The sequence below is a fragment of the Hyperolius riggenbachi genome, unplaced genomic scaffold (genome assembly GCF_040937935.1).
Source record: "Hyperolius riggenbachi isolate aHypRig1 unplaced genomic scaffold, aHypRig1.pri scaffold_117, whole genome shotgun sequence".
Taxonomy (NCBI): Eukaryota; Metazoa; Chordata; class Amphibia; order Anura; family Hyperoliidae; genus Hyperolius; species Hyperolius riggenbachi.
The window spans coordinates 419,638-447,570 of NW_027152342.1; the positions used below are offsets into that span (position 1 = coordinate 419,638).

Consider the following 27,933-nt stretch of genomic DNA (forward strand, 5'->3'; position numbering starts at 1 on the left):
TTGACTGGGCGGCGGGGGCGTGCTTTCAGGGACTCCTCAGCTTCAAAAGAGCTGAGGAGTCACTCACAACTTGTCTGTTGTTGCGAACACTTGGTGCTATCGCTCAGACCTAGTTAGGTTCCTGCTTGTGATAGATGTATATGCAGCGTTTGCAATATACATCTATCTCTAGTTAGCCTCATTTGATTGTATTATTTACCTGTGTTTGACTCTGGCTCGTTATTTGACTATCCCTCTGGTCTGTGATTCTGTACTTTAGCCCATCTGATCTAGCTGCCAACTCTGCCTGTTAACCGTTTCTTCTCCGCCTTCCGATTCTGTACTGTATCTGCCTGCCTTTTACCGACCAGATTTGTCTGACCACTCTACTCACCAGTGGGCCCTCGCCACTAGTGAGGTTGTCGCTGTACTGACAGTGCCCACCAGCTCCTCTGGTGAGGTATTGCCAATTCTGCCAGTACTTACTGTTTGCACCAATCACTACACTTAGTGCAATAAAGTGTGACTAGGCTCACGTCACTTCCTCCTATTACTATATTTGTATTGTTGGTGATTCTGCAGATCACCGCATAATCAGATATAGTCTCTGCATTATTTGGTGATACTGCAGATCACCAAATATTCAGAGCTTTGTATTTTGCTGAAGCCAACCGTGACATTATCTATGCAAAAGAACCATTGAGTTCCACTTGACTTTCAAAGTAGCAGATAGCTCTGTCTTCTGAAGCTTGTTATCTCAACTGTCAGTCACTGTATTTTCTTTTTCTCTGCAGAGGACAGTTGAAAAGTTTGCTGGCCTGCTCTGTAAAATCATTTAGAATGCTGAGTAGCGTGTAAACTGCAAATATTAGAGAATGATGCAATGTTATAAGAAAAACACTATATAACTGAAAATAAAAATATGAGTATATTTTCTTTTCTACTAATGTTCAAGTAATTATTATCTGTACTATTATTTATTCATTATATCATTTTTTGTTCAGCTTCACTGTCTCTTTAACTACTTGAGTACCATAGGTTTACACCCCCCTAGTGACCAGGCAAATTTTTACAGTTCGGACCTTCACCGTTTGAACGATTTATTGCTTGGCCATACCACTTACCACCCAAATGAATTGTACCTCCTTTTCTTCCTACAAATAGAGCAATTTGTTGGTGGTCTCTGATTGATGCTGAATTTTTTTTTATTATTAATTTAAATAGTTATTTTTAAAAATAAAAAATCTCTTTTTCCCCCCTCCCTACCCCGAGATCCTTACATTACAATCACTTCTCCTAGGCGTCAGCATCAAATGAGAGGGATTAGATAGTGAGCCACTCCTGGGGACAGCTAAGTGACAATGCTGTCCCTTGTACATTGCTGCACTAGATCGCAGCACTGAACAAATGATAATAACAGTTTTTTCTTTCCAACAGCCTACCAGCTCCGATCGCGGCTGGCAGGCTGAATATGGATCCCCACTCTACATCATGGCAGGGAAAATGCACGCATGCATGCATGCATTCCCTGCTAAGTCTGGCGGTACTGGTGGTGCCACCTTCCCACCACCGATCGGCGGTTAATATCCCTTCCCTTGCCTCCCCTTGGTGACCATCACGGCCTGGGGGCAAATCTTGCAAAGGTCATAAAAAAAGTGTGGCCATCATAATCAAGGGTCTCGGAGGAGCACCTGGGAGGTCCCGCTTAGCAGGCATATTGAATTAAACAGTCACCGAAGAAGCGTTATGCAGCACTCCGTTGAGTAATAAAAGTAAATCAGCATAAAAAGATGGAAAGGCCTCACCGCATAAGTGGTAGTCCTCCATGACAGCTGTTCCTCAAACCTGGGCTAGAGGGTAAGAAAGAAGATGCAACGTATTACAAAAAGAGTAAAGATTGGGCACCTTCCGTTTGTTTTCTTTTTTTTATGGAAAACTTTAACATGTGTAACAAAGCGAGTAGGCAATAGTGTTGGGCGAACACCTAGATGTTCGGGTTTGCGAACGTTCGCCGAACATCGCCGCGATGTTCGGGTGTTCGCGCCGAACTCCGAACATAATGGAAGTCAATGGGGACCCGAACTTTCGTGCTTTGTAAAGCTTCCTTACATGCTACATACCCCAAATTAGCAGGGTATGTGCACCTTGGGAGTGGGTACAAGAGGGAAAAAAATATTTGAAAAAGAGCTTATAGTTTTTGAGAAAATTGATTGTAAAGTTTCAAAGGAAAAACTGTCTTTTAAATGTGGAAAATGTCATGTTTCTTTGCACAGGTAACATGCTTTTTGTCGCCATGCAGTCATAAATGTAATACAGAGAAGAGGTTCCAGGAAAAGGTACCGGTAACGCTAACCCAGCAGCAGTAGCACACGTGATGGAACAGGAGCAGGCGCAGGAGGAGAAGGCCATGCTTTTTGAGACACAGCAACCCAGGCCTTGCATGAGGACAAGAAGCGTGCGGATAGCATGCTTTTTACCGCCATGCAGTCATAAATGTAATAAAGATAAGAGGTTCAATAAACAGGGACCGGGCGTCAACGCTAACCCAGCAGCAGCAGACGTGATGGAACAGGAGGAGGCGCAGGAGGAGAAGGCCACGCTTTCAGGTGCAACTCAGGCCTTGCATGAGGACAAAAAAATGTGTGCGCAAAGCAATGCAATGAGTAGTTTTCAGGACACAATGGGCTATTCGGAGGAGCTATTCCCACCCCCACAATCTTCTACCTGTGAAAGGTCAATGGAACAGCCACAAATGTTGTGCCCGGATTCACAACCTTTTTCTGTGGAAAATGCACCTCGCACTGAAATGCAAGGCGAGGCCGAGGATGAACATGACATCAACAACTCAACATGACGCAAAATGGGGGCGGAACAGAAAGCTGCTTTCAATGTTTTGAAGGCCTTAATTGCCTCCGGTGGCCAGTTACATGCATCATTTATCACACCCAAATCCCAGAGCAATGTGTGCAGGAATTTGAATCGCAGGAGGTGTACCGAGATCATCTGGACAAGTGACCAAGTGACCAAGTGACAAGTGACCAAGTGACAAGTGAAAAGTGAAAAGTGACAAAGTGACAAAGTGACAAAATGACAAAGTGACAAGTGACAAAGTGACAAGTGACAAAGTGACAAGTGACAAAGTGACAAAATGACAAAGTGACAAAGTGACAAAGTGACCAGTGACAAAGTGACAACTGAGAGGTTGTTCTGGGGAGCTCCACTGCACTCAGTCGCATATGAGGAGGAGAGGTCTCGTCGGGACTGCTGATCCTCCTCAGCTTGCTCAAAGCATTGAGGGTTCCTGAAGATCCTCTGCTTGGAGTTCGCCGGGGTTCAGCTTGGTGTCGGGGTCGGCGGCGTCCTCCTCACTCCAACGTGGCAGATCTTCTGTTGAAGGGAAAAAAAAAAACATTGTTAAAAGTCCAGTACCGCTTCTGAAGGACTCACCAAGAGATGCAGGAGCGCTTCAATCTAGCGCACCATCGCTCGCTGGGTGATGTCCCTCCCTATGCGCTGGAATTCTACGCTGCACATGCTAGCACGATTTTGCGCAGTGCCGAGGCGCATTCCAGCAGCTAGCTACCAAGCTTCTGTGGATCTGATTGGGCCACCATGTTGGATCTCTGCCAAGTCCTCCAAAATTTTGAGCAATCCACGTTGCGTGACTGAGCAGTGACAACTCTACAGTCAGCATTACAATACCACTGCTGTGTTTACTGAAGAAATCAATGTTGAAGATGGAAAACCGCTGGCATGATGCAAGTGGGGGATTCTGAAGATGAAAACGATCAGTGTGATGATACCAACATCAGGCAACCTGCCTCAGGAAACGCTGGTCCCAGCTATGACAAAGAACAGGACGAGGAACAGCTGGAGTTGGAGCAGGAATTGGATGCCCCCACTGCCGAGGGACAGAGCGGTGCACGTTGGACTTCCACAATTTATGGACAGCAGAAGAGGAAGAAAGTGATGCTGGTGACGAATATGGTGCATCACAACAATCACAACGCTCACAAGAACATGAAGACTGAGGAGTCTGGCAGGACTCTCTGGCACGCATGGCTCAATTCATGCTAGACTGCATTGAACGCGGCCCGCGCATTATTCACTATTCATCATTATTCATTATTCTGGAATCTGGACAACACCAATTACTGGGTTTATACCCAGTTTATACAAACACAATGTTAAAAAACTGATTGAAGAAATTGTCAGACAGGTCAAAAATGGAACAATTCCAGCAGGCCCTTGAGGATGGAGACTTTAGAGAGGAGATTGACATCCTCCTCCTTCTCTAGCCAGTTGTACGCCGACAGACTGACTTCAGCAAACCCAGGAGGACCAGGAGGGCAGCAAAGAACACAAGCTGCTGCTAGTGCCGAAAAGGGAATGGTATTGGCAGTGTCCTTGGAGTGGGAACATTTTCTGACACCCATGCAGCAGCCCACAGAACAGCAATCGGGCAGTTCCACGTCCTCCAACACCAATCGCCTGGAGAAGATGGTCAAGGTCCAGGACTACATGTCAGATGGCATAGCTGTGTTGAACAATCCATCTGCAGACAGACGGTGAGTGTGACAGGCAGCACAGAAGGACCATGGCAACTCACTCATAGTACCACAGTTTGATAGTGCTGCCCAAAAAATTATATGGATCCGTGGACCCGGGCACTGCGGGCAGTACTGGGAAGTGGGAACGCAGATTTTAGTACCTAAACACACGATACAACATGTTTTCCGGGGTCGGACTCTGAGGCACATACAGATGGTCCCGATCATCATCCTCATCATACAACTCTTCTCCTGAGTCTGACCCACCCACCACCTCTGCCACCCCAACATCCCCAGACACAGACCCCTCATCGTCCTCAACATTAACTTGGGATGCTGGCCTGAGCCAGACCTCCTCCTCCACATCAGGCCCCATCATCTCCTCAATGGCAGCCCTCATTAATCGCTCTGGCGACGGACCGATGGACACAACGTTCTCCTCCGGGGAGGGCTGCTGCTGACCACTGGCTGCTGGGGTGGATGTTATAGCTTGCGTGGGGCGTTGGCTGTTGCTGTTGTTGGGAGTGCTGCTCACAGCGGAGGTCTCTGAGGAACTCATGGTGAGCTCATATAGTGGTTGGCGGTGAGTGGAGTATTACTAATCCCAGCAATATACACACTGACTGGCACAGTACGCAATGCTACATAGTCTGGCTGAGCGGTGTACACAGAGTGGCAGTACACACAATGCTATATAGTCTGGCTGAGCGGTGTACACAGAGTGGCAGTAAACAATGCTATATAGTCTGGCTGAGCGGTGTACACAGAGTGGCAGTAAACAATGCTATATAGTCTGGCTGAGCGGTGTACACAGAGTGGCAGTACACACAATGCTATATAGTCTGGCTGAGCCGTGTACACAGAGTGGCAGTACACACAATGCTATATAGTCTGGCTGAGCGGTGTACACAGAGTGGCAGTAAACACAATGCTATATATAGCGTGGCTGAGCGAGGTACACAGTGGCAGTACACACAATGCTATATAGTCTGGCTGAGCGGTGTACACAGAGTGGCAGTAAACACAATGCTATATATAGCGTGGCTGAGCGAGGTACACAGTGGCAGTACACACAATGCTATATAGTCTGGCTGAGCCGTGTACACAGGGTGGCAGTAAACACAATGCTATATATAGTGTGGCTGAGCGAGGTACACAGTGGCAGTAACCAATGCTATATATAGTGTGGCTGAGCGAGCGGTGTACTACTGTTCCCAGCAGCGACACACAATGACTGGGGGGGACCCTGGCTAGCGTGGCTGGAGAGCGAACTACCCTGCCTGCCTACCCAAAGCTAAACCCACAGAGAAATGGCGGAGATATGACGTGGTTCGGGTATTTATTTACCCGAACCACGTGACCGTTCGGCCAATCAGAGCGCGTTCAGGTCCGAACCACGTGACCCGTTCGGCCAATCACAGCGCTAGCCGAACGTTCGTGGAACGTTCGGCCATGCGCTCTTAGTTCGGCCATGTGACCGAACGGTTTGGCCGAACACCATCAGGTGTTCGGCCGAACTCGAACATCACCCGAACAGGGTGATGTTCTGCAGAACCCGAACAGTGGCGAACACCCACTAGTAGGCAATAATCAAACTATGTGGTACATTTATCCAGGAGTGGAGGTGGATGGTGTGCACAATGTGAGTCCAGCTTGCCCACCATGCACCTCAACTCCTGAATTTATGTACCACGAAGCCCAATCTTGTGGCTGGTCTCACATCAGCAACCATCGATTTAATTATAGTGCTTTCAGATAATCACATCCTACCGGATCGCTAAAAATAAGCCTCGTAGATATACCTGCGCTACTGCACGTTAATGTAATTCATGCATGCAATTCAGACACTAAATGAGGCTTTCTACTGCTAACTTCCTGTGGCGGAAATACGTATTGTAAGCAAGTGTCCCAAAAAAATGTGCTTCTACGCATGCACATTGCAAAACAGTTTAAAATATGTGTGTTGCCATAGACCAGTGGTCAGGAACCTTTTTGTCTGAGAGAGACATAAATGCCACATATTTTAAAATGTAATTCTGCGAGAGCCATACAGTATGTTTCAAACTGGGACAGTCGGGCTCAGGTCCCTGTTGCCATGGTGATGTGTATACAGTTGATCCACTGGGCAGCGGAAGTTTTCAGTGGATTTCAGCAACATCAGCAATTTCCCCGAGAGCCAGAAAGGAGAAATACCGACTAACAGCTTGTACAAGCACTTTGTCCCAGTAGGCTGCCTGTCAAGTGACAGGCAACCTATTGGGCCAATCAAAGTGTGGGAATCTCGTCCTACAAAGTCACTGGATCTGACAGGGCGCAGAGTGGGACAATTGGAGCAGCAGTTAGTTTTGCGGTAGTGCGAGTAACTGTGCATGCTACAGTTACTGATTTGTATGTGAGCCAGATGTGGCCCACGAGCCATAGGTTCCCTACCACTGCCACAGACTAACATCACCGCACATGCTTGTCCCATAACAGGCTGATGCCCGTGCATCAGATCGGATGCTTCCGACTCATCTCATCGCAACGTATCAGGGGCTTGATTCACAAAAGAGTGCTAACACTTAGCCCGCCCATGCAAAGCTGCTTTGCACATGATATCATGCGTGTAAAGCTTTACGTGCGCAAACTAATGACTCCGCGTGAAGTCAATAGTTTGCATGTGTAAAGTTTTGCATGCAAACCAGCTTAGCACAAGTGTGCTAAGCATACACTCTAATAGGTTAGCATGTGAAGTGCCATAGTTTTCATGTGCAAAGTGGACTTATCGCGCGTAAGCATAAAAGTTAATGCATGAGCGCTAAAACTTTGCACGTGCAACACTCACACAAAATGGCTTGCACGCACTTTTGCACGTGCAAAGCATTTTGGCGTGATAACTCTGTTATCACTGTTTTGTGAATCAAGCCCCAGGTGTGAAATGTCCGATAGACTTGCATTGCTTTAGCATAACCCTGGATGTAAAAGGGTAATGCAATGCAATGAAATCACGCTAGTGGGAAAGGGGCCTGACTTTTTTTCGGAAGGTGTTGATTCTCTTTATTAAACCTTAATAGATTTTGATTTTCCTGCTGGGACATATTTTAACCTTCCACAGAGGCTTCACTATTTATTTGATAACTGATGCATACCTCCCAACTTTTTGAGATGAGAAAGAGGGACAATGTCAGACACGCCTCTGCTACTTCCCTAGTCACACCTCCATCCCATTCCTAGCTACGCATACCACAAAAAATTCAGTAATTTTAGAGTTTGTATAAGGATAGTAGTGGAGCACTCCTCTATATCACCTGTGGATGTGCCTCGGTCAAACCAGCTGCACTCTGGATCTCTTGTAGCAGAAAGCTAATGAACTGGCACCATCCAATGTATTAATGCTCTTTTATTGGCCTAAATCAGCTTGACAGCATATAGCAACGTTTCAGGGCAGCCGCCCCTTTATCAAGCTGAGCTGTCTGTGCCCACCCAGGAGATTAACCGCCCCTGTCCAGCCCTTGGGCTGGACCTGAGACTCCACCCAAAGATGTACATTATTCAAAAGTAACTCCCATGATGCATTGCTCCCATGAATGTGGAATGTGGAGGAATGAGGGAGGAGTCCCTCGCAGGCACTTTTGAATAGTCTAACCAGGAAGCAATCAGAAAATCGACGGCGAATCTTCCAGATTCACCTGCGTTTTCACGGCTGTTCCGTGACAGCCCTTCCTGGGGTAAAGGCATATAGACATGCATCTACAAGATGTGTGGCGTTGCCGCTAATCTGCGATATATGGTCTAGAGCTGCCGGTACGGCGGGAGAACTTATTGGAGCCTGTGGCTCAGTTCACCTGGACAGGTCGCTGTCCGCTACCATCAGGCTTGACCCAACATGGACCGTTCTGGACAAGGCATTTGCGCCACTGCGTTCGGATGTGACGTCTGCCAGGACTGCTGACAACGGGCAGTAGGTTGGGTAGGTCAACAGCCAGCCCACGCAGGGGTGCTCCCATGAAGGTGGAATGTGGAGGAATCAGGGAGGAGTCCCTCGCAGGCACTTTTGAATAATGTACATCTTTGGGTGGAGTCTCAGGTCCAGCCCAGGGGCTGGACAGGGGCGGTTAAACTCCTGGGTGAGTTTCCCATGCCCACCAAATATGACATTTGTCATATCTCGGCTTACGCTTTCCGCACACACATGACCATCACAGATTCATATTCCTCAGAATATGCCAATTCATATGATACCAAACTTGGGCGCGTTTGCATGCCCGGTTATGAAATAGTGGAATACCTTGAGTTCTGGTTATGTCAGTGGCCCCAATTTAATATCAAAATATTCACAAGATCTGGACCAGCAGAATGATATAACTTTCACATCTCTCCTATGAATGGTATTCCTAAAACATGCCAAAGATCATAACTCTATGCTTTCCTACTCTGGCTGAATGGCTCCGCCAAGTCTGCCTTCATGCTGGGACTAGCTCCCTTGGCTCTGAAAAGACTTCTGGTTTGTTAATTAACATCTGAGTGTGAGATCAGCTTGGACAAACTTTGAGTTTTACACCTCTGGCGAATTACCAAGTCACAGGCACCAGGCTTCCTGCCAGCTGGTACAAGGGAAAGAAAAAAAAAAACTGTCTTTTACATGAAGGAATGTCATTTTCTGATCGCTGCCCAAGTCTAACCAGGAAGCGATCAGAAAATCGATGGCGAATCTTCCAGATTCACCTGCGTTTCTCACGGCTGTTCCGTGACAATGCATGGTGATGAATAGGGACAGGTGCACACATCGGTGAATCTATCCTTATATTTCATGTCTGATGTTTCTTGCAGGACCTCAGAAGTGCCCTAAAACATTTTTCCAATGTGATAACCGGAGATGCATTTCCAGACAATGGCACTGCGATGGTGATAATGACTGTGGGGACAACTCAGATGAAAGAAATTGCGGTGGGTGTTTAAATAGCTTGAGCCTTTCCATGAATCCAAAAAAATACTGTAAGAGAAATAATCTACACATTACTGCTCACTGTGTGACTCATTAGAGTGGGGACTGGGGGGGGGGGGGGGGGGGCAGCAGGAGAGGGACAAGAGAGGTGATGGAACTCAGGGACGTGACTACAGATCATGGGGCCCACCAGCAAAACTTTGATGGCGCTCCCCCTTCCCTTTCCTCCCCTTGGTGACCATCATAGCCTGGGGAATCATTTTGCGAAGGTCATAAAAATGTGTGGTCATCATAAACTTTACACCCATAATAAGTGTAGCCACAGTAATACCTGATTGGATTGATGGAGGAAGAGCACGTTAGTAGTCAGGGCCCCTCACAGCTCTGGGCTCCCCCTGCAGTTGTAGGGCCTGCTCACCTGTAGTTATGCCCCTGATGGGACTGATGAGGAAATTAGAGTGTCAGTGGGAGCAATGATGGAAAAGAAAAGATTATATGTATGTGGTTATTGCTTAAAGTGGACCCAAATTAAAAATACAAGACTTCAGAAATAAAATATATTTTCTAAATTATAATAATAAATAGCAGCCTTTTTTCAGCTGCATGATGACAAATATAAAATATTTTACATTTATTGGAGGAACCCCTCCCTTCTTTTCAAATTGCCGGGATTTTTCCGGCAAACTGGTGGAGTAGATGGTGTCCGGCAATGGAGGAATTGCTAATGGCTGCCACCAGTATAATCCTAGTTATGAAAAGAGAAGGGTGAAAAGCATGCACAGAAATGCTCATAGGCTTGAAGGAGAGTTTATTTATCTTTGTATGTGTCAGAGTTGTGCAACTAAATATTTTTAATTTAAAAAAAAAATGTTTGGTTTGGGTCCGCTTTAAAGGATACCCGAAGTGACATGTAACATGATAAGATAGGCATGGGTATGTACAGTGCCTAGCACTCAAATAACTATGCTGTGTTACTTTTTTTCTTTCTCTGCCTAAAAGAGTTAAGTAACAGGTATGTAAGTAGCTGACTCAGTCCTGACTCAGACAGGAAGTGACTACAGTGTGACCCTCACTGATAAGAAATACCCCTTTTTATCTCTTTCTTGCTATCAGAAGCCATTATCTAATAGGAAAGTGTTTTATAGTTGGAATTTCTTATTAGTGAGCGTCACGCTGTAGTCACTTCCTGTCTGAGGCAGGACTGAGTCAGCCACTTACATACCTGATATTTAACTCTTTCAGACAGAAAAAGAAAAAAAGGAACACTGCATAGTTATTTGTGTCCTCGGCACTGTACATAAAGAAAACGTAATGCTCCGCACCGCCTTAGGAAAAGTATCTTTGTTTATTTAATAAAAAACATACAAATTTTAATTTTGTATGTTTTTTATTAAATAAACGAAGATACTTTCCCTAAGGCGGTGCGGAGCATTACGTTTTCTTCTTGTACTGAATATCCTATGGTGTCCACAGTGGCGTAGCTAAGGAGCTGTGGGCCCCGATGCAAGTTTTACAATGGGGCCCCACCAAGCACTCTATACATAACAATGGATACGGCGCACCAAAACCTGCCAATGGCAACCACAGTGTCAGAGGTGCAAGAAGGGGATGGGGAACAGTGTGTTATTGATTACCACTATTCAATGTATCTATAGAAATGATTATTATGAGCACAGGACCAATAGAGAGCTAATACTGTAGTTGAGGGAGCGTCCTGCGGGGCCCCTCTGGCCCAAGGGCCCCGATGCGGTCGCTGCCGCTGCAACCCCTATTGCTACGCCCCTGGGTGTCCGGGATAAACTCACAGCATGCCTAGTCAACTTTGATTGATGAAGAGCCAGAGAGTGCGGCTTCATAAAAAAGCTAGGCACTGTACATACACATGTTTATCTCATCATGTCACATGTCACTTCAGGTATCCTTTAAATAATCACATGCAAAGAGCTTTTGCTCTAACGACTCTACAGAAACAGATATTGCTAAAGTGGCCAATGATCCAAAGGTCATTTTTCCATACTCATCCTTCTTGATTTGTCATCAGCATTTGATTCTGTTGACCACACCTTACTCTTACAGATACTTTAATCTGTAGGCATAAAGGGCCTTGCTCTCTCCTGGTTATCTTCCTATCTTGCTGGAGGGTCTTTCACAGTCTTTTACTCAGATCAGATCTCTTCTCCTCATCCTTTGTCTGTGGGGGTTTCTCAAGGATCTGTCCCTGACCCCCTCCTCTTTTCCATATACATGCACAGCCTTGGCAACTTAAAGTGGAACTAAAATAAAAAAAAGTGTTTTACTTACTTTGGGGCTTCTGCCAGCCCCTTGCAGCCTTCCTGTCCCACGCCAGTCCTCCATGATCCTCCGTTCTCCCGCCGCCAGCTACTTTTGGTACTTGGTACTTTGGTACCTTCAGGCCAGAGATGGATTAAAGGGAACCTGAAGTGAGAGGTATATGGATGCTGCCATTTATTTCCATTTAAACAATACCAGTTGCCTGGCAGCCCAGCTGGTCTATTTGACTTCAGTAGTGTCTAATTAAGATAAAAGAAACTCTATTAGTGCCAGTGGGGACTATACAATTGATTGCAGCTGAGGATAGACAATGTCCAAAGTCTCTAGAATTATAGCACAATTCAGTGCAGATCTTCAAATACAGTGCAATACAATATACAGTCTGTAAGACTTCACCCCGGAGGTATACAGGCCTTCTATATTCTTGTAGTAACTATCACCCAAAGCAATAAAAGGGGCTTAACATCTCCAATCAACCGACATTACAAGGTTGTATATTTTGCTTTCAATGGTAGAAGGCACAAGCCACAGTCCACAGTAGACCAAGAGGCCAGCACTGCTCAATTGAACTTTACTGCTTAACGATGCAGAGATACAAATACAATATTGCACATACCAGCAATCCAAGAGCGTGGGTAGGTTCAGAGTAGAGTTGGGCTGAACGGTTCGCCTGCGAATGGTTCCATGCAAACTTCAGTGGTTCGCATTTACGTCCCGCAGGCGAAGTTTTGCGGAAGTTCGGTTCGCCCCATAATGCACCATGAGGGTCAACTTTGACCCTCTACATCACAGTCAGCAGGCCCAGTGTAGCCAATTAGGCTACACTAGCCCCTGGAGCCACTCCCCCCTAATACAAGGCAGGCAGCAGCGGCCATTACGCTCACTCGTGTGCCTGCGTTAGTGAGAGTAGGGCGAGCTGCTGCAGACTGTCTCTCATAGGGAAACATTAGTTAGGCTTAGCTTGTTCCTGGCTGCATACCTGTTCTGTTCAGTGAGCCCACCATACCTGTTCTGTTCAGTGAACCCACTGGATACCTGCATACCTGTTCAGTGAACCTGACACTGCATACCTGTTCTGTGAACCCACCACTGCATACCTGTACTGTGAACCCACCACTGCATACCTGTTCAGTGAACCCACCACTGCATACCTGTTCAGTGAACCCACCACTGCATACCTGTTCAGTGAACCCACCACTGCATACCTGTTCAGTGAACCCACCACTGCATACCTGTTCAGTGAACCCACCACTGCATACCTGTTCAGTGAACCTGCCACTGCATACCTGTTCTGTGAATCCACCACTGCATACCTGCTCAGTGAACCCACCCCTGCATACATGTTCAGTGAACCCACCACTGCATACCTGTTCAGTGAACCCACCACTGCATACCTGTTCAGTGAACCTGCCACTGCATACCTGTACTGTTCAGTAAACCCGCCACTGCATACCTGTTCTGTTCAGTGAACCTGCCACTGTATACCTGTTCTGTTCAGTGAACCCGCCACTGTATACCTGTTCAGTGAACCTGCCACTGCATACCTGTTCTGTTCAGTGAACCCGCCACTGTTTACCTGTTCAGTGAACACGCCACTGTATACCTGTTCAGTGAACCTGCCACTGCATACCTGTTCATTGAACCTACCACTGCATACCTGTTCAGTGAACCCACCACTGCATACCTGTTCAGTGAACCTGCCACTGCATACCTGTTCTGTTCAGTGAACCTACCACTGTATACCTGTTCTGTTCAGTGAACCCGCCACTGCATACCTGTTCTGTTCAGTAAACCCGCCACTGTATTCCTGTTCAGTGAACCCACCACTGCATACCTGTTCTGTTCAGTGAACCCGCCACTGCATACCTGTTGTGTTCAGTGAACCCGCCACTGTATACCTGTTCTGTTCAGTGAACCTGCCACTGTATACCTGTTCTGTTCAGTGAACCCACCACTGTATACCTGTTCAGTGAACCCGCCACTGCATACCTGTTCAGTGAACCCACCACTGCATACCTGTTCAGTGAACCCACCACTGCATACCTGTTCAGTGAACCCACCACTGCATAGCTGTTCTGTTCAGTGAACCCGCCACTGCATACCTGTTCTGTTCAGTGAACCCACCACTGTATACCTGTTCAGTGAACCCGCCACTGCATACCAGTTCAGTGAACCCACCACTGCATACCTGTTCAGTGAACCCACCACTACATACCTGTTCAGTGAACCCACCACTGCATACCTGTTCAGTGAACCTGCCACTGCATACCTGTTCTGTGAACCCACCACTGCATACCTGCTCAGTGAACCCACCACTGTATGCCTGTTCAGTAAACTCACCACTGCATACCTGTTCAGTGAACCCACCACTGCATACCTGTTCAGTGAACCTGCCACTGCATACCTGTTCAGTGAACCTGCCACTGCATACCTGTACTGTTCAGTGAACCCGCAACTGCATACCTGTTCTGTTCAGTGAACCCGCCGCTGTATACCTGTTCTGTTCAGTGAACCTGCCACTGTATACCTGTTCTGTTCAGTGAACCCGCCACTGTATACCTGTTCAGTGAACCTGCCACTGCATACCTGTTCTGTTCAGTGAACCCGCCACTGTATACCTGTTCAGTGAACCTGCCACTGCATACCTGTTCAGTGAACCCACCATTGCATACCTGTTCAGTGAACCCACCACTGCATACTTGTTCAGTGAACCTGCCACTGCATACCTGTTTTGTTCAGTGAACCTGCCACTGTATACCTGTTCTGTTCAGTGAACCCGTCACTGCATACCTGTTCTGTTCAGTGAACCCGCCACTGTATTCCTGTTCAGTGAACCCACCACTGCATACCTGTTCTGTTCAGTGAACCCGCCACTGCATACCTGTTGTGTTCAGTGAACCTGCCACTGTATACCTGTTCTGTTCAGTGAACCTGCCACTGTATACCTGTTCTGTTCAGTGAACCCGCCACTGTATACCTGTTCTGTGAACCTGCCACTGCATACCTGTTCTGTGAACCCACCACTGCATACCTGTTCTGTTCAGTGAACCCGCCACTGCATACCTGTTCTGTTCAGTGAACACGCCACTGTATACCTGTTCAGTGAACCTGCCACTGCATACCTGTTCAGTGAACCCACCACTGCATACCTGTTCAGTGAACCCACCACTGCATACCTGTTCAGTGAACCTGCCACTGCATACCTGTTCTGTTCAGTGAACCTGCCACTGTATACCTGTTCTGTTCAGTGAACCCGCCACTGCATACCTGTTCTGTTCAGTGAACCCGCCACTGTATTCCTGTTCAGTGAACCTGCCACTGCATACCTGTTCTGTGAACCCACCACTGCATACCTGCTCAGTGAACCCACCACTGCATGCCTGTTCAGTAAACTCACCACTGCATACCTGTTCAGTGAACCCACCACTGCATACCTGTTCAGTGAACCTGCCACTGCATACCTGTACTGTTCAGTGAACCCGCAACTGCATACCTGTTCTGTTCAGTGAACCCGCCGCTGTATACCTGTTCTGTTCAGTGAACCTGCCACTGTATACCTGTTCTGTTCAGTGAACCCGCCACTGTATACCTGTTCAGTGAACCTGCCACTGCATACCTGTTCTGTTCAGTGAACCCGCCACTGTATACCTGTTCAGTGAACCTGCCACTGCATACCTGTTCAGTGAACCCACCATTGCATACCTGTTCAGTGAACCCACCACTGCATACTTGTTCAGTGAACCTGCCACTGCATACCTGTTTTGTTCAGTGAACCTGCCACTGTATACCTGTTCTGTTCAGTGAACCCGTCACTGCATACCTGTTCTGTTCAGTGAACCCGCCACTGTATTCCTGTTCAGTGAACCCACCACTGCATACCTGTTCTGTTCAGTGAACCCGCCACTGCATACCTGTTGTGTTCAGTGAACCTGCCACTGTATACCTGTTCTGTTCAGTGAACCTGCCACTGTATACCTGTTCTGTTCAGTGAACCCGCCACTGTATACCTGTTCTGTGAACCTGCCACTGCATACCTGTTCTGTGAACCCACCACTGCATACCTGTTCTGTTCAGTGAACCCGCCACTGCATACCTGTTCTGTTCAGTGAACCCGCCACTGTATACCTGTTCAGTGAACCTGCCACTGCATACCTGTTCAGTGAACCCACCACTGCATACCTGTTCAGTGAACCCACCACTGCATACTGTTCAGTGAACCTGCCACTGCATACCTGTTCTGTTCAGTGAACCTGCCACTGTATACCTGTTCTGTTCAGTGCACCCGCCACTGCATACCTGTTCTGTTCAGTGAACCCGCCACTGTATTCCTGTTCAGTGAACCCACCACTGCATACCTGTTCTGTTCAGTGAACCCGCCACTGCATAAGTGTTGTGTTCAGTGAACCCGCCACTGTATACCTGTTCTGTTCAGTGAACCTGCCACTATATACCTGTTCTGTTCAGTGAACCCGCCACTGTATACCTGTTCTGTGAACCTGCCACTGCATAACTGTTCTGTGAACCCATCACTGCATACCTGTTCTGTTCAGTGAACCCGTCACTGCATACCTGTTCTGTTCAGTGAACCCGCCACTGCATACCTGTTCTGTTCAGTGAACCCACCACTGTATACCTGTTCAGTTAACCCGCCACTGCATACCTGTTGTGTTCAGTGAACCCGCCACTGTATACCTGTTCTGTTCAGTGAACCTGCCACTGTATACCTGTTCTGTTAAGTGAACCCGCCACTGCATACCTGTTCTGTGAACCCGCCACTGCATACCTGTTGTGTTCAGTGAACCCGCCACTGTATACCTGTTCTGTGAACCTGCCACTGCATACCTGTTCTGTGAACCCACCACTGCATACCTGTTCTGTTCAGTGAACACGCCACTGCATACCTGTTCTGTTCAGTGAACCCGCCACTGCATACCTGTTCTGTTCAGTTAACCCGCCACTGCATACCTGTTGTGTTCAGTGAACCCGCCACTGTATACCTGTTGTGTTCAGTGAACCCGCCACTGTATACCTGTTCTGTTCAGTGAACCTGCCACTGTATACCGGCTGGTGGACTCTGAGGCCTTCCGTAAATTTGTGGTCATCGGGACATCGCAGTGGAAGATGCCAGGCCGCACTTATTTTTCTAGAAAGGCCATACCCCAACTGCACCGTGAAGTTGAGAGGCAAGTGGTGTCATCTCTTGCGAAGAGCGTTGGGTCAAGGGTACACCTGACCACGGATGCCTAGTCTGCCAAGCACGGGCAGGGCCGCTACATTACGTACACAGCCCATTGGGTCAACCTGGTGAACGATGGCAAGCAGGGCGCAGCGGACCAAATTGTGACACCTCCACGGCTTGCAGGTAGGCCTCCTGCCACCTCCTCTCCTCCTGCTACATGCTCTTCGCTGTCCTCCTCCTCCTTGGCTGAGTGGCAGTTCTCCTCTCCAGCTACACAGCCCCAGCTCCGCAGGGCCTATGCTGCATGCCAGGTACGACGGTGTCACGCCATCTTAGACATGTCTTGCCTCAAAGCGGAGAGTCACACTGGAGCAGCTCTCCTGGCTGCTCTTAAGAAACAGGTGGATGAGTGGCTGACCCCGCACCACCTGGAGATAGGCAACGTGGTGTGCGACAACGGCAGCAATCTGCTTGCCGCTTCGCATATGGGGAAACTGACAAAGATTTGTGTCAAAGTACCCTGGCTTAGCGGATGTCCTGAAGCAGGCCAGGATGTTCTGTGGGCATTTGAGGCGGTCTTACACAGCCAAGGCACGCTTTGCGGAAATTCAGCGGAAAAACAACTTGCCGGTGAGACGCCTGATTTGCGATAGCCCGACTCGCTGGAATTCGACCCTGCTCATGTTCTCCCGCCTGCTAGAACAGAAGAAAGCCGTCACCCAGTACCTCTACAACTACAGTAGAATGAAACAGTCTGGGAAGATGGGGATGTTCTGGCCCGACAACTGGACACTGATGAGAAATGCATGCAGGCTCATGCGGCCGTTTGAGGAGGTGACCAACCTGGTGAGCCGCAGTGAAGGCACCATCAGCGACTTGATTCCCTACGCTTACTTCTTGGAGCGTGCTGTTCGTAGAGTGGCGGATGAAGCTGCGAATGAGCGTGACCAGGAACAGTTACGGCAGGAACAGGCATGGGACCAATTTTCATCAGACCCAGCTGTTTCCTCAACACCTGCGGCAGCACAGAGGGGGGAGGAGGAGGAAGAAGAGAAGTCGTGTGCAGAAGACGAGTCAGACTCAGAGGATGATGAGCAAGGTGTTTCTTTGGGGGAGGAGGAGGAGGGGACGGCGGCAGGAGAACAACCGCAGCAGGCGTCGCAGGGGGCTTGTGCTGCTCAACCTTCCCGTGATATTGTTCGCGGCTGGGGGGAGGAGGTTGACTTACGTGACGTCACTGAGGAAGAGCAAGAGGAGATGGATGGTACATCTACATCCGACTTTGTGCAGATGTCGTCTTTTATGCTGTCCTGCCTGTTGAGGGACCCCCGTATAAAAAACCTCAAGGGGAATGAGCTGTACTGGGTGGCCTCACTACTAGACCCTCGGTACAGGCACAAAGTGGCGGACCTGTTACCAACTCACCTGAAGGTGGAAAGGATGCAGCACATGCAGAACAAGCTGTGAACTATGCTTTACAATGCCTTTAAGGGTGATGTGACAGCACAACGCCAGCAAGGTACCACTGCCACTAATCCTCCTCCCGTGTCCACGCAGTCAAAGACAGGACGCTCCAGCGATCTCATGGTGATGTCGGACATGTGGACGTTCTTTAGTCCAACGCCTCGCCGTAGCCCTTCCGGATCCACCCTCCACCAACGCCTGGAACGGCAGGTAGCCGACTACCTGGCCTTAAGTGTGGATGTAGACACTGCTGTGAACAGCGATGAGGAACCCTTGAACTACTGGGTGCGCAGGTTTGACCTGTGGCCAGAGCTGTCCCAATTTGCCATCCAACTTCTCTCCTGCCCTGCCGCAAGCGTCCTGTCAGAAAGGACCTTCAGCGCAGCTGGAAGCATTGTCACTGAGAAGAGAAGTCGCCTAAGTCACAAAACTGTTAAGTACCTCACCTTTATCAAAATGAAAGAGGCATGGATCCCGGAGGGCTGCTGCCCGCCCCAAGACTAAGTCAGTCCCCGCACACACAGCATCTCTGCCTGCACGCCGTGTGACTGGCTGTCTGGCCTGCCCCAAGAAGACTAAGTCGCTCCCAGTCCCTCCACACAGCATGTCTGCCTGCAGGCTGCTTGACTACCTTCTCCGCCACCACCAACAGGGTCCGGGACTCCAGGCGGATTGCTGAATTTTTTAGGCCGCTGCTAGCAGCGGCCGCTGTAATAATTTTTCTGGTGCGTGTACATGACTGCCTAATTTTTCTGGCTGCACTGCGGGCAGCTGCAACAACAAAAGAAAAGGCATGTACATGCGCCCATTCCCCTTCGTGATCATTACCTTCCCGTGGTGAAGGGTCTTGCGTATCACAATGAAGCAATGACCGGCGCCTAGATGAGTGTCTCGGGGGCACACCCACGATAATAAGGTCGTTGCCTCATTGTGGTCAGACCAAATTTGATCAGCTGGACAGTCACTGTTCTGTCATTCAGCTACATCAGCCAGGCGACCATATGGGCTGTAAAGCCACCAAAACCTGCACTCTCGCCATGGTGCGCACCAGTCCAGCACGGCCGTCACTACACAAACAGCTGTTTGCGGTGCATTACACGGTGAGTTTGGTGTGTCAGTGTGAAGCATTACTCTAATTACACTACCTGATTGATGTATACACATGCAAGATGTTTTAAAGCACTTTAGGCCTGTCATTTAGCATTCAATGTGATTTCTGCCCTTAAAACGCTGTTTTGCGTCAAATCCAGATTTTTCCCGGGGACTTTTGGCATGTATCCCACTCCTCCACCTGGGGGTCCAGGTGTTAGACCCCTTGAAACATCTTTTCCATCACTTTTGTGGCCAGCATAATTTTTTTTTTTTCAAAGTTCGCATCCCCATTGAAGTCTATTGCGGTTCGCGAACTTTTCCGCGAACCGAACCTTACGCGGAAGTTCGCGAACCTGGTTCGCGAACCTAAATTCGGAGGTTCGGCCCCACTCTAGTTCAGAGTGCAAGAGTCTAGAGCCTCAGTCAGGGGTTCTCAAACTGGGAGCTGCAGCACCCTGGTGCACCTCGAGCTCCTACCAGGGGTGCCTCAGCATTCACCCCCATCCTTTGTGCGTTCCCATGAGGTAACATAACCCCACATTGATATACAATGCGGTTGCATTACCTGACAGTTAGCCTTTAGTTGGACAACAGAGGAATTGAGGTGGAATGATGAATCAGTGTTCCTTGGCCTGGATAGGTAAGGAAATGTTTGTCCAGCTAATGGGGGTCACTTACACTCTAGAGTTGGTGCTGAGGTGATGCTGCATAATTAAAGGGGGTGTTACTAACTGCAGTCCCCATGTGGGGAAATGTCTATGTGCGCTAGAAAATTGACTCTTTTCTTATGTTCATTCAAGGGGATGCTGCATAATAGAGGGACTGCTGCCTCACTGACTAATTGGAGTGGGGGATGCTGTCTACCGTGGTGATCATTGACTATTTGGATTGGGGTGCTGCCTAATAAGGATCATAACGGCATTTTGGGGTGAAAAGCCACCAAGGGCCCCTTACCCAAAAAAGTTTGAAAACCATTCACTTAACTGATAGACTCTAGCACTGTGCACCCACCCATGCTGTTGGATTGCTGCCACCAGTAGGTGCAATATTGTGTTTGTATCTCATCAGTAAGCAATAAAGTTCACTTGAGCAGTGCGGACCTCTCTCTTCCTTCATTGCTGCACCATCACACTGATCCAGGTCAGAGCACACTCTGAAATTTTATGGATGCAGCCAGATGGCACCTCCCCCCCCCCCTCATCCTCTCTCACTATTACTGCAGTACCAACAAACTTTCTGTGCTTGATAGTTTTCATATTACCCAATCTGCATGCCTATATTTTGAAGGAGCCACACGTACACACCCTCACTTAATCATTACCTTTACTACTATAGTCATGGCTGGCATTTTATTTCACAGTCTCACACCTATGATCAGGGCCGGCCCGCTCATGAGGCGGGGTGAAACATTTGCCTCAGGCGGCAAACTTCTAGGGGCGGCTGCCGAGCCGGAGGGGTAGCGGGCAGGTCGGGGGAGAGAGAATGGTTAGATGGTTAAAGAGACACTGAAGCAAAATAACAAATAAAAAAATGATATAATGAATTTATTGTGTAGTACGGATAATTACTAGAACATTAGTAGCAAAGAAAATATTCTCATATTTTTATTTTCAGTTATATAGTGTTTTTTATAACAATGCATGATTCTCTAATATTTGCAGTTTACACACTACTCAAAATTCAAAATGATTTTACAGAGCAGGCCAGTGAACTTTTGAACTGTCCTCTGCAGAGAAAAAAAAACAATACAGTGACTGACACTTGAGATAATAAGCTTCAGAAGACAGAGCTCTCTGCGAGTTTGAAAGCTCATTGGCTCTTTGGCATAGATAACTGGAGTTTCTTAACTCTTCCTGTACTGGAAACAATATTAGACTCATGCCTCTGCTTCTAATGTTTTATTTCTTAGCTGTACTACACATACAAATTATTATGTCATAATTATTTTTTCGCTTCAGTGTCTCTTTAACCTATTTTGGTTCCTGGACGTAGTTTCTACGTCCAGGAACCATGCGCGCTACCGCGCGCCCCCACGGCTGATCGTGCGCGTGCACGCGCACTCCCGGCCGCGGATTCGGTAGCCAAGGAATCAATGTATCGGGCTACGGAGCCCGATCATTGATTCCTCTCCCCCGCTGAAAAAGCGACAGCTTCTCTCGGAAGCTGAGCTTTTTCTGGCCGTCTTCTTCCTGATGCGTCACTCTAAGCGCGTGCTACGCTTAGAGTGACGTCATGTAAACAAACTCATGGCCGCCATCTTGTGGCCAAAAAGTAATACTACACCTGAAAAAAAAACAAAAAAAAACAGAATTAACACACATTTACATTATAAATCTATTGTTTACGTCCCACCCTCCCAAAAGTACCCAAATAAAATGTTTAGTATAAAAAAAAAAACCCATTACAATAAAAAAAAAAAAAAAACATGTAAATATGTACCTAAGGGTCTAAACTTTTTAAATATCAATGTAAAGATGAAATATTTCTATATTTTTTTTATTTTAAACTTGTAAATAGTGATAGATGCAAAATGGAAAAAATGCACCTTTATTTCCAAATAAAATATTGTCGCCATACATTGTGATAGGGACATAATTTTAACGGTGTAATAACCGGGATATATGGGCAAATACAATACGTGAGTTTTAATTATGGAGGCATGTATTATTTTAAAACTATAATGGCTGAAAACTGAGAAATAATGAATTTTTCCATTTTTTTCTTATTCTTCCTGTTAAAATGCATTTACAGTAAAGTGGCTCTTAACAAAATGTACCCCCCAAAGAAAGTCTAATTGGTGGCGGAAAAAACAAGATATAGATCAGTGCATTGTGATAAGTAGTGATAAAGTTATAGGCTAATGAATGGGAGGTGAACATTTCTCACGTGAAAACGACGGAGCCTGAATGGGTTTAAGTCACCACCTCTGATGAGGATAGCATTTGAATTCTGTGAGTTCCTAAACCTGCATGATTTGAATTTGCAGAACAAACAAAATGTGATCCAGAGAAAGAATTTACCTGTAAAAATCTAAGTTGTGTTCCTCTAAGCAAGAAGTGTGATGGCTCTGATGACTGCGGGGACATGTCTGATGAACAGGACTGTGGTGAGTGTGTGAAGATTCTAGTTCCTGCTGCAGGTGTTACTGCTGTACACAGCTGACCAGACTTTGCCATATTTAGGATGTGAGACTTAAGTGTAGAAAGAACACGTTTATTCGGTGAACATTCAATATACAATATACTGTATATAACAGTGAAAAAAATCACAACAAATGGTGAAAAAAAGTTACAAAACTAAGATTTGACCAACAAACCACACAGCAAACAACAAACAGTATGTTACAACATTCAGTATGTGAATCAATAATGTACAACTAAATCTATATATATAAAATCGGATGTATGTATGTATGTATGTGTGTGTGTGTATGTGTGTGTGTGTGTGTGTGTGTATGTGCCGCGATCACTCGAAAACCCCTTGACCGATTTGAACGAAACTTGGTATGCAGATCCCTTACTACCTGGGATGATATGTTCTGGGGGTCTCGCGTCCCCCCTGCACACCTGGGCGGAGCTACAAACAGCAAATCAGATTTCACCTATTCAAGCTAATGGAAAAAATGTAAAAGGCTGCCATTCTCACAGTAATCAAGCCAGAGTCCCCACACTTGGCACAGTTGGTCACTTGGTGACTGAGGTTACAAATCCAGGAAAAGCGGGCGGAGCATAAAACAGCCAATCAAAATTCAGCCATTCATTTTAAATGGGAAAATGTAAACTGCAGCCATTCTTACACTGTTAATCGCAGGGTTCTCAAACTTGCCACACTTGGTCACTGGGTGAATGAGATTAAGATTTTGGAAAGTGGGTGGAGCCTACAACAGCCAATCAAAATTCACCTATTGCATTTAAAAGGGAATATTTAAACTGCTGCCATTCTTACACTGTTTATGACAGAGGCTTCAGACTTGCTGCAGTCAGTCATTGGGTGACTGGGGTCCAAATTCACTAAAGGGGCGGGGCCACAAACAGCCAATCAGATTTCTTTGCTGGATAAACTGCTTCCATTCACACATTTTTGATGCCAGGAACCTGAAAGCTCACAAAATTGGTCATTGAGTGACTGTGTGACAAGGTTACACAAAGTGGGTGGAGCCAAAAACAAATTTTACAGGGAAAATATAAACTGCAGCCATTCTTACACTGTTAATGGCAGGGTTGTCAAACTTTGCACAGTTGGTCATTGGGTGAATGAGATTAAGATTTTGGAAAGTGGGTGGAGCCTACAACAGCCAATCAAAATTCACCTGTTGATTTTCAAAGGGAATATTAAAATTGCTGCCATTCTTGCACTATTAATGGCACAATCCTCAAACCTGATACAGTTGGTCATTGGGTCACTGGGATTCAAATTCAGAAAAGGGGATAGAGCAGGCATGGGCAAACTTGGCCCTCCAGCTGTTGAGGAACTACAAGTCCCACAATGCATTGCAGGAGTCTGACAGCCACAGTCATGGCTCATAAAGGCAAATGCATTGTGGGATTTGTAGTTCCTTAACAGCTGGAGGGCCAAGTTTGCCCATGCCTGGGATAGAGCCACAAACAGCCAATCAGATGTGTTTCATTTCACTGGGAAAATACAAATTATTGATGCCAAGGACCCAAAGCTCACAAACATGGTCATTGAGTGACTGTGTGTCCAGTTTACAAAAAGTGGGCAGAGCCAAAAACAAATTTCACTGGGAAAATGTAAACTGCAGCCCTTCTTCACTGTTAATGGCAGGGATCTCAAACTTTGCCAAGATGGTCACTGGGTGACTGAGATTAATATTCAGGGAAGTGGGTGGAGCCTATAATAGCCAATCAAAATTCACCTGTTGATTTTCAAAGGGAAAATCCCCCCCCATGGAGCCAGGCATAGGTGCCCACAGTACAGGTTGTACAGGTTAGCTACGTAGGTGCCTCCAGTATAGGGTAGCCTGTATAGTTGCCACCAGTGTGGGTTAGATAGGTAGGTGCTCCCAGTATAGTTTAGATAGGTAGGTGCCCGCAGTATAGGTTCGATAGGTAGGTTCCCGCAGTATAGGTTCGATAGGTAGGTTCCCGCAGTATAGTTTAGATAGGTAGGTTCCCGCAGTATAGGTTTGATAGGTAGGTTCCCCCAGTATGGGTTCGATAGGTAGGTTCCCCCAGTATGGGTTATATAGGTAGGTTCCGGCAGTATAGGATAGTTAGGTAGGTTCCCGGCGTATAGCTTGGCTAGGTAGGTTCCCGTAGTATAGGTTAGTTAGGTAGGTTCCCGCAGTATAGGTTAGTTAGGTAGGTTCCCGCAGTATAGGTTAGTTAGGTAGGTTCCCGCAGTATAGGTTTGTTAGGTAGGTAGGTTCGTGCAGTTTAGGTTAAATAGGTAGGTTCCTGCAGTTTAGATTAGCTAGGTAGGTTCCTGCAGTTTAGGTTAGTTAGGTAGGTGCCCCGCAATATAGGTGTTAGGTAGGATCCCGCAGTTTAGGTTAGTTAGGTATGGGCGGCATGAGTTGGGCGCAGGAGCGGGGGGAGCGGACATAATAGTAATAACTCACCTGCTTCCGCCGAACCCGCGCTGCTTCAATGTCCTTCCTTTCCCGGCATCTATCTAATTAGTAACAGCGCTTCCTGTGATGACATGCGGTACGTCATCACAGGGGGTGTTGTTACCAGGCGACAGACGCCGGGAGAGGAAAGATATTGAAACTGTGGGGGAACGTATGAAGAAGGTGAGTTATAACTATTATGGCCGTTCCCCCGCTCCGGCGCCCCCCCCCCCTCCTGCAGCACAATAAAGCGCCCCGGGCGATTGCACGTATCGCACGCCCATAGAAACAGGGCTGTAGCAGATGCCTCAAACCTGCTATAGTTGGTCATTGGGTGACTGGGGTTCAAATGTTGGAGAGTGGCGCAGCCGCTAACAGCCAATCTGATTTGTTTAATTTCTATGGGAATATACAAATTATTGATGCCAAAGACCCCAAAGCTCACAAACTTGGTCATTGAGTGTTTGTGCATTAGGGTTAGTAAAAGTGGGCGGAGCCAAAACCGGTCAAATACATACACGGGCGGGCAGTTCCAGGTCATTAGTGGGTGGAGACAAATACAAATTTCACTGGGAAAATGTCTATTGCAGCCATTCTTACACTGTTAATGGCAGGGTTCTCAAACTTTGCACAGTTGGTCACTGGGTGACTGGGTTAAATATTCAGAAAAGTGGGTGGAGCCTACAAAAGTGAATCAAACTTCACCTATTGCTTCTCAAGGGGAATCAGTGGCGTACCTAGGGTATTTTGCACCCGGTGCTCATCATTGGTAGACACCCCCCCCCCCCCAAAAAAAAAAAGTGTAGGTAATTGAGAGGGTTACACATACAGGCAAACTGTTGGACACAGTCCTATGGGTGAAAATGACTTGATGCTAGAGGTCAGAGGAGAATGGCCCGACTGATTCAAGCTGATAGAACAACGTTGACTGAAATATCAAGTCGTTACAACTGAGGTATGCAACAAAGCAATTGTGAAGCCACAACATGCACAACCTTGAGGCGGATGGGCTACAACAGCAGAACACCCCACCGGGTACCACTCATCTCCACTACAAAATAGAAAAGAAAAAAAAAATACAATTTGCACAAGCTCACCAAAATTGGCCAGTTAAAGACTGGTAAAATGTTGCCTGGTCTGATGAGTCTCGATAGAGTCAGAATTTGGCATAAACAGAATGAGAACATGGATACATCATGCCTTGTTACCACTGTGGCTGTTTTCTTGGCACACTTAAGGCCCCTTAGTGCCATTTGGGCATTGTTTAAATGCCACAGGCTACCTGAGCATTGTTTCTGTCCATGTCCATCCCCTCATGACCACCATGTAACCATCCTCTGATGGCTACTTCCAGCAGGATAATGCACCATGTCACAAAGCTCGAATCATTTCAAATTGGTTTCTTGAACATGACAATGAGGTCACTGTACTAAAATGGCCCCCACAGTCACCAGATCTCAACCCAATAGAGCATCTTTGGGATGTGATAGAATGGGAGCTTCGTGCCCTGGATGTGCATCCCACAAATCTCCATCAACTGCAAGATGCTATCAATATGGGCCAACATTTCTAAAAAAAAAAAAACAAAAACAAAAAAAAAAAACATCAGCACCTTGTTGAATCAATGCCATGTAGAATAAGGCAGCTCTGAAGGCAAAAGGGGGTCAAACACTATTACTATGGTGTTCCTAATAATCTTTTAGGTGAGTGTACATTCCTCTGTCCTTCAAGTGGACCTGAACTCTTGCACAGAACATAAGGAAAACAAATGTTTAGCCAGTTTAATTCCCCCCCAGTTGGGTCTAATCACATGTTGTAATTTGAGCTCTCCTGTGTCACATTACATTGCCAGCTGTCTGTGTCCCATGCCATTGCAGAGATGGCAGATAAACTCATTCAAAACCATGGGATGTTAAAATGTCTGCTTTCATGAATTCGGAAGTACTAGAAACCGTGCAGATTGTAGGATTTGTATCAGCTATAACAAAGAAATGTTTGTTTAAAGTGAGCCTAACTGAGAAGGATATGGATCTTTCCTTTTAAAATACCACCAGTTGCCTGACTCTTCTGCTGATCCTGTGTCTCTAGGGCCTGTTTCCTCTACACGCAGATTCTGCATGCAGAAAACTGACTCCAATGAATGCCTATGGGCCTGTTTCCACTGAACGTGATTTTTCTGATGCAGATTTCCCATAGGCATTCATTGGAGTCAGTTTTCTGAAAGCAGAATCTGCATGTAGTGGAAACAGGCTAATACTTTCAGTTACAGCCCCTCAACAAGCATGCAGAGCAGGTTCTCTGACTGAAGTCAGACTGGATTAGCTGCATGCTTGTTTCAGGTGTGCGATTCAGGCACTACTACAACCAAAGAGATCAGCAGGACTGCCAAGCAACCAGCATTGTTTATAAGGATACACCAATATCCCTCTGTTAAGGTTCCCTTTAAATTATACTGTTGTGTACCCTTTACAGCAAAGAGGACATAGTTCACGGTGAAACTCCTCAGGACAACTAAAAAAAATTAAACAAAAGGAAGAGGATACCATATTTATTTTCTTCTAAATACCAGTTGCCTGCCAGCCCTGCTGATCTATTTGGCTGCAGTAATGTCTGATGCACATACCAGCAACAAACATTTTGGTAATCTGTTCAGATTTGATAATAATGTCATACTTGAAACACCTGATCTGCATGCTTGGTCAAGGTCTATAGGTAACTGGTACTGTTTAAAAGTGAACACATTTGGAAGCCTCACTTCAGTTTCCATTTAAAATTACTGGTTACGGTGGCAGTGAAGGGATGATTTTTATGTTATATACCATAAAGTGAACCTCAAGTCAAACAAACACAAAAAAAAATTACTCACCTGGGGCTTCCCTCA

The 27,933-nt window shown here is 46.7% G+C and overlaps 1 protein-coding gene across 9 annotated transcripts in view; it reads left to right on the forward strand.

Moving 5' to 3' along the window:
* The window catches only part of LOC137543610 (coagulation factor XIII B chain-like), a 214,306-nt gene that overhangs the window by 158,055 nt on the left and 28,318 nt on the right, over window positions 1-27,933 (forward strand). For 6 of the 9 annotated variants that reach the window (XM_068264713.1, XM_068264719.1, XM_068264715.1 and 3 more), the window contains 2 exons: window positions 9,339-9,455; window positions 22,467-22,586. In XM_068264713.1, the coding sequence (XP_068120814.1) occupies window positions 9,339-9,455; window positions 22,467-22,586 (237 nt within the window). The remainder of the gene's footprint in view (window positions 1-9,338; window positions 9,456-22,466; window positions 22,587-27,933) is intronic. The other 3 variants (XM_068264720.1, XM_068264721.1, XM_068264716.1) reach the window with 2 other exon arrangements.